The sequence below is a fragment of the Echinops telfairi genome, unplaced genomic scaffold, assembly GCF_000313985.2.
Source record: "Echinops telfairi isolate 266 unplaced genomic scaffold, ASM31398v2 ScPeMD7_5;HRSCAF=22, whole genome shotgun sequence".
Taxonomy (NCBI): domain Eukaryota; kingdom Metazoa; phylum Chordata; class Mammalia; order Afrosoricida; family Tenrecidae; genus Echinops; species Echinops telfairi.
The window spans coordinates 13,168,402-13,175,686 of record NW_022103901.1 but is presented as its reverse complement, the minus strand read 5'-3'; the positions used below and the strand labels follow the sequence as shown (position 1 = coordinate 13,175,686).

At 58.7% G+C, this 7,285-nt stretch overlaps 1 protein-coding gene across 2 annotated transcripts in view; it reads left to right on the top strand.

The window, feature by feature from the left end:
- The window catches only part of MLXIPL (MLX interacting protein like), a 20,184-nt gene extending 16,590 nt beyond the window's left edge, over positions 1 to 3,594 (top strand). The window contains exons 9-17 of one of the 2 annotated variants that reach the window (XM_004705625.2): positions 251 to 800; positions 970 to 1,037; positions 1,113 to 1,263; positions 1,385 to 1,491; positions 1,582 to 1,701; positions 1,791 to 1,918; positions 2,014 to 2,137; positions 2,450 to 2,579; positions 3,056 to 3,594. In XM_004705625.2, the coding sequence (XP_004705682.1) occupies positions 251 to 800; positions 970 to 1,037; positions 1,113 to 1,263; positions 1,385 to 1,491; positions 1,582 to 1,701; positions 1,791 to 1,918; positions 2,014 to 2,137; positions 2,450 to 2,579; positions 3,056 to 3,174 (1,497 nt within the window). In that variant the 3' untranslated portion in view covers positions 3,175 to 3,594. Of the gene's footprint in view, positions 1 to 250; positions 801 to 969; positions 1,038 to 1,112; positions 1,264 to 1,384; positions 1,702 to 1,790; positions 1,919 to 2,013; positions 2,138 to 2,449; positions 2,580 to 3,055 lie in introns of both variants that reach the window. The other variant, XM_045285919.1, reaches the window with a different exon arrangement.
- The last annotated feature ends 3,691 nt before the right edge of the window (positions 3,595 to 7,285 follow it).

Sequence of the window (7,285 nt, the reverse complement as noted above, 5' to 3'; positions counted from 1 at the left end):
GTGAGCAGATGGAGGAGGGATGGAGGAGTCAGTGGATGGGTTGATGGATGAATGGATGAGCAGGAAGACTGATGTTCTTTCTCACACCTGATTTGTCTATAAATGTGTGTGTGCGCGCACGCGCTAGGAGGCATCTTCTTTCTCCCCAGCGCTCAGTCTTGAACTGAGCCAGGCAGGGAGCTGCCAGCATGCCTGGCAGGTCTAGCCCTCTTCTTTCTCTCTGAGTATCTGTCTGTATCCTTCCACTCAGGTGCAGAACAGCTGCCCTAGCCCCTTGGACTCCAGTGCCTACCTGAGCCCTGATTTCCTCCTTCCTGAAGACCACAAGCCCAAGCTCCCATCCCCACCTTCACCCCCATCCTACCCACTCCCCTACTCGGCTGCAGTCAAGGTGCCAGGCCTGGAGCCCTACCCTCCACCCCACTACCCTCCCATGGCTCCACCCCCTACACTGCTTCCAGAAGAGCCCCTCTTCTCTCCCAGGTTTCCATTCTCCGTGGCCCCTTCTGTCACAGGCTTGCCCACCCTCTCCCCTTCCCCCACTTTCCTGCCCAGCTCCAAGCCAGACTCAGGCCCTGCCCCAGCCCCGTTCCCTATAGACCTGCTACCCTCCAGGTATCCCGAGCCTGCTTTGGGGACTGCTTTTGCCATGCCCCGGGGCATCCGACCCAGGGGCAAGCCCCCCACCCCATGCCCTCGAGTGCGGAAGCCCAGCCCCACCACTTTGGTCCCAGCCACGGCCAGCCCTACTGCCACCAGTGGAGGCCCCAACCCCTGCCTCACCCAGCTACTGACAGCAGGTGAGATGGGTAGGAAAGGGGGGAAGGCCAGTGGGGAGACTCAGGGTGGGGATGGTGGGGACAAACTGCAAACATGGGCCGTAGTCCCAGAGGGATGGAGAGGGATGGATCTTGGGGACAAGACTGTTGGTGCCAGCCCCAGGGCCCTCACAGTTTTGTCCATCCACAGCAAAGCCTGAGCAAGCTCTGGACCCACCACGCATGTCCAGCAGCCTCCTCCTGCCCACAGGGTCCCCGGTAAGATGGGGGGCACCGGGATGTCCAGGTGAGCCCAGGAGCTTCACCCCAACTCATCTCCCTTCTCCACCCCAGCAGGAGACACTCCCCGAGTTCCCCTGTACCTTCTTGCCCCCAATTCGGACTCCCACCCCGCCCCGGCCATCTCTGGGCCCAGCCACCCCGGCCCCTCCCGGGCCCCTGATTGTCCCCAAAGCGGAGCGGCTCTCCCCACCAGCACCCAGTGGTAAGGAGGAGGGGCTGCAGCCGGGGTTGGGGGATCCTCGAGGTGGAAGGGGAAGATGGACCAAGCGGTGGCACCCTCTCCGAGGTTGGTCTGTCTGTCCCTCTCTCCGTCCCTGCCACAGGTGGTGAACGGCGGCTCTCTGGGGAGCTTGGCTCCATCCCAGGCCCAAGCATCTGCGTCTCTCCATCTCCACCCACCCTCAGCCGGGGGCGTCCTGACAGCAGCAAGGTGGGCGCCCTCCTCCGACCCCAAGAGCCCTTTGCCGCCCCCAAGCTCACCCTGGGCTCAGGCTCATCGCCCGACCTGGTCTCCCCCAAGTCGGAGAGCCGGCGTGTCACACACATCTCCGCGGAGCAGAAGCGGCGCTTCAACATCAAGCTGGGCTTCGACACCTTGCATGGGCTGGTGAGCACGCTCAGTATGCAGCCCAGCATCAAGGTGAGCCCACCCCCCTCCCTCCAGGGCCCCTATGGGTCTTCAGGGAGCACCGGCGCTCAGACCCTGTGCCTCATGGCCGGTGCCTGCAGGTCAGCAAAGCCACCACGCTGCAGAAGACGGCTGAGTACATAGCCATGCTGCAGCAGGAGCGGGCGGTGCTGCAGGAGGAGGCCCAGCAGCTGCGAGACCAGATCGAGGAACTGAATGCCGCCATTAAGTAGGCCTGGGAGGCGGGTGCAGGGCCAGGCCCACCCCACCCCCTGCCCCCCACTGGCCGCTGGGCTCCAGCCCCTGACCCTGCCCTGCCCCCAGCCAATGCCAGCAGCAGCTGCCCGCCACCGGAGTGCCGATCACACACCAGCGCTTCGACCAGATGAGGGACATGTTTGACAACTACGTCCGCACCCGCACGCTGCACAACTGGAAGTTCTGGGTGGTATCCTCTCAGAGGCAGTGGGGGACAGGAGGGCAGGCCCAGAGGAGAGAGCACAGAGCCCAGGCTTCCAGGTCAGAGAGCCGCTGGCCCCTCCCTGGTGGTGTAGTGGGTCCCCGTTGAGCTGTGACAGATGGGCAGTTTGAAACCACCAGCAGCTCCTTGGGGAGAAAGACGGGTTTTCAGCCTCAGAAGTTCAGTGGCAGTTCTACCCTGTCCTGGCCCCTCCCCAAGGTTGGGGTGGGTGTCGGGTGACTTATGAAGTGGGTGGGCTGCTGATGGGCCACAGGCCTGCTCCTTGACGAGGGTACCCAGTTCAGCATCCTCATCCGGCCTCTGTTCGAATCTTTCAACGGGATGGTGTCCACGGCTAGTCTGCAGAGTCTCCGCCAGACCTCGCTGGCCTGGCTGGACCAGCACTGCTCCCTGCCCACGCTCCGACCAAGTATGTGCGCCTCCCCCCTGCAGGTTCCCAGCTCAGGCCCCAACGCCTGTCTAGCCCATGCCACCATACCCTCCTGGAGCCCTGGGTTATGGGTGGTGTAATGGTTTATGCATTGGGCTGCTAACTACAAGGTCAGCAGTTTGAAACCACCAGTCACTCCAAGGGAGAAAGAAGCATTACCATCATTACAGTCACGGAAATCCACAGGGACAGTTCTACCCTGTCCTATAGGGTCTCTACAAATCGAAATGGACTCCCTGGTAATGAGTGACTATGTCCTCTGGCCGCCACTGGGATGGCCACAGACCGAGGTCCTGGGAGGGACAGATAATCTTGCCAACAAGCCCCACCCCCACCCCCAACACCCCCACTGGACCACCCTTCCTTTGTGTTCAGCCTCCAAGGGTAGGGGGTGGGGCCCTCCCTCCAGATGGAGGGCTAATCTCCCATCACCCCCTGCTCTCTCTTCCTGCCAGCGGTCCTGAGCGCTCTCCGCCAGCTGAGCACGTCTACCTGTATCCTCACTGAGCCAGGCCGCATACCTGAGCAGGCCACGAAGGCGGTCACAGAAGGCAGCCTGGGCAAACCTGTATAGTGCTGGCCGTGCCTTTCCCTCAGCTGCCCTGGCTGTAGGATCCGAGGACAACTGCCTGCATCGGGCCTGGTGGTCTCCTCCCTGAGGATGCAGTCTGGCCCCACCACCCAGTCTCCTCCCACCACAGAGCTGAGTCTGCCCCCTGTCCCACCGCTCACACTGGGACCCTGGACCGCTCAGGCGGCCCATGGGAGAAGGGAAGCTTCAACCAGAAGATGGTCTTCATCCTGTCCAGCTGGGACACTGGGGCAAGACTGGCACCTCAGGGAGCTTGGAGCAGGGATAGGATGCCGTTTCTCCCATGGGCAGGAGTCCAGGCGGGGCTGCAGGATGGCTTCCCGGGGACTGGGGTGGGTGTCCTGTGTGAGCTTGGGTGTGGTGATTGTGTGTGTGGCTGTGTGTGTGTGTTTTGTAAAAGTTCTTGACCAATAAAAAACAAAACTGCCTGCATGTCTCACTCGGAGCAGGTGGGTGGTGGAGGTGGGATTGATTGAAGAGGGCTCGAGTTACAAACCCTAAAGTCAGTGGCTCAAACCCACCAAGCCTCTGAGGGAGTGAAGATGAAGCTACAGACTCCCATAAAGATTGACCATCTGGGACATGCACAGGGACAGTTCTCCTTTGTCCTGTAGGGTCGCTGTGAGTCGAATCGTCTTGACGGTGGTGGGTTTAGTTGGAGTAGGTCACGAAAGGGCACCTGCCACTGGAGGGTTCCCAGTAGAAGGAGGACAAGGCTAGATGGCACTTCTTGACGGGATCTACCTGGTGATGCAGTGGTGATGGACTTGGCTGCTGGCCAAAAGGTTGACAGTTCAAATCCACCACGGCTCCACAGGACAATCGGCTTCTGTACAGAAACCCTCTGGGAGTCCTCCTCTGTCCTCGAGGCCGGTGAGGAGCTGAATTCAACTTGATGTGGGTTTGGTCTCCGATGCTCTCTGTCGAGACCAGGCTGTGATGGGGTAAGGACAGCAACAAGGTCCCAGGGAGAGGTGACCGTGCTGGGACTAGGACAAGAATGGAGCTGGGAAGAGATGGGATTCTGGACACTTCCTGCAAGTCACACCAAGAGGAGTCCAAGAGAGAAGAAAGGACCCGGGTTTCTGGCCTGACACACTAGAAGCAGAGCTGCTATTACCCTGGCGGGGTCAGGATAAAAACAGGCTGCCCCCTCTCTCAGACCAAGCCTGGCGTCGGTCTGGATGGGCCTGCCTCTGCGAGGGGTCTGGAGAGGGTGGCAGAAAGGACCATAGGGCAGGCTCGACAAGGCCTCTTTGATCTGGAATCGCCAAGGCTAAGAGATCCATGATGGAGCTTCAGAACCTGCTTGTTCTCCACTCCCCTCCCCAGGGCCCACCCCCTCCCTTTGAGCTGCAGACTCTCCCGGTCCGGGCTCAGACAGAACTAACCAGGGCAAAAATGAGGAGCCGGCTTGTCACCCCCTTCCTGGTGGCCTAGGCGAATGGTCAGTGGGCTTGGTGGCTGACCGAAAGGCTGGAAGTTGGAGCGCACTCAAAGGTGCTTCCGGAGGAAGCCCTGGCGACCGACTTCTGTAAAATCGATCCTTGGAAACCCGAAGGAGCACCTTTGTACTCTGGCACACAGCAGGGTCGCCCCGAGTCGGAATCAACTTAATGGCAACTGGTAGTGGTCAACACATCTATGCTCACTGCCACCAAGCCCATGCCGACTCACAGCGACCCTATAGGACAGGGTGGACAGGCCCCCATGGCTTTCCGAGGCTGTGCGTCCTTGTGGGAGTAGAAAGCCCTGGCTTTCTCCTGAGGAGTGGCTGGTGGTTTCAAACTGCCGGCTTTGGGGCTAGCAGTCCAACGTGCACGTGCTATACCAGTCAGTACAAAAGAGACGCCGGCCCCTCCCCCAAAACCTGAAACGATTTAAGGGGAACACTGATGACTGTCTGGGACAGCCTCCTCTTTCTCCCAGAGCCGCGGCTGGCTTCTAACTGCGGACCTGGCGGTTGGTAACCCAGTGCCGTTCCCTAACCCACGACACCACCACAGCTCCCTGGCAGTGAGTTGGCATCTGGAATGGGCTCCGGTCAGAGCTGTCATTGTGACCCAGTTCCAGTAGTGCTTCGGTTCCTGTGGGTTCATGTGCAGGGCCAGGTTCCACCAACGCTGTTCCTAACAAGGTTGTTGGCCAACCGAGACCCGCTTGCTAAAGTGGAGGGGCAGCGACCGAGAGGAAGGCCTTCCTCAAGAGGCATGGACACGGTGGCTGCAACAATGAGCTCCACTGGGGGACGGCGCAGGACCGGGCCCGGTTCGCTCTGGATCCGAACTAACTCGATGGCACCTAAGGGCCACAGGAGGCCGGAATGCAAGGCCGAGAGATTTTTAAAGACCAAATTCTCAATGGCCTGCGCCCTGGTGATGCGGGGGTGATCGGGCAGGATGTTCACCTTGAGATCGGCGGTTGGAAAGCACCAGCCGGCTCTACGTGACGTCGCCCGGGGTCCTAGACGCTGTGAGACGTTTCCTGGGTGCATCTCGGTTCTGTCCGGTTACGTGGTGGTCCATTGTGTGCGCGGGCCGCAGTCGGTGTGTCCGTTAGCCTGTGGTTCCCATCGCTCGGCCGTAGTGGGTAACGCTGCAGTCGAGCTGCGCGGGCGAGGTCCTCTTTTGTTTCCTTGGGGGTTTGAAAATGAAAACCACAGCGTGCGGACCCAGAGGAGAACCACGCAGAGACGATTCGCCTGACCCTGAGCCAAGGAAGACATGCCCATGCGTGAAGCGGTCCACAGTTTTCTGGGAGGAGAGCACCGTTCAACTCTCCAGGAACTGAGCTATGCTGGGACACCGTCGAGCAAAGGATGCCCCCCGCCCGCCCCCACCCCCCAAAAAAAAGGGACTTAAAAAGCTCGTCCCCACCCAGAGTGGTTTAGGGCTTCTGGGTTTTCTATTGCTGGTTAGAAATGAAAACCCCCCAAAAAAAAGTAAAAAAAAAAAAAAGTCCCTGCAACCCAAGCCACAGACCAGGGTGCGTGACTGTCTGTTAAATAGTCCATTCATTGGTTCCTTGAGAACCTACTATGTGCCAGGCAATGGTCTTGGCTCCGGGGATGCTGTTCGCTGCTGCCTCCTTCCCTTCACAGTGTCAGCCTTTCACATCTTCCCAGCCCTTCTGGAGACGTTTGCAGGGTGTGACCTCATGTGTGTGGTCTCTTAAGGACGACAGCCTCATCACCGGGGGTGTGGGGGGGTGTTCTCTGGTGCTTGTTGGGATTGGATGGCGTTGACTTGGTTCTAACTGGTAGCAACCCCATGGACCACAGAACCAAACACTGCCCGGTCCTGTGCCAGCCTCACCATTCTTGCTGTGTTTGAGCCTGTTCTTGCAGCCACTGGGTCCATCCGTCTGTGTCGCTCCAGGTCCTTGAGGGTCCAGCTCTTTGTCACTGACCCTCTCCTTGATGTCCTCCGGGAACATGTCTCTCAAAAGGTCGAGAAACAAGTTGCACCACCCTGTATTCCGGCTGCACTTCTTCCAAGATGGATTTGTTTGTTCTCCTGGCTGTCCGTGTCCTCACCATCCAGGGACGTGAGCAAGCCAGAAACACCAGCCCTCCCCACCGCACACTACCCCTTGGTAGCTGCTCCCAAGGCCTGGGGATCTGACCTAAGCAAACATCTAGGTCTGCAGGCACCCTCGGGCGCCAACAGAAGAACATCACCTCTACCTGGACTCTTGTGTCACCCCGTGTCCCTTACTGCTGCTTCTGCAACGAAAGTTACGCACGACTAACTTGGGAGAGGCTTTTAAAATATATCTGTTATCTATACAGATATATGTTTTGATGTTTATATTGTGAGTGGGATAAAGAGTTACAGAGCAAATCCGTTTTCCATCAACAATTCATACACATTTTGTTTCCTGTCATTGGTTGCAAACCCCACAAGGTGCCAGTGCTGATTCCGCTTCTTCCCTGTGTTTCCCATTTTCATCCCTCCTCCTTTCCTTACATTTCTGAACTCGGTCCTGGGAAAAATGCTGTCCTCGGAATTCCAGATGGTTGCTGATTCTAAGGACAGTCTATCTCCCTGGTTGTGTTAGTCTGGGTACCTTAGAGAAACAAATCCACAGAAAC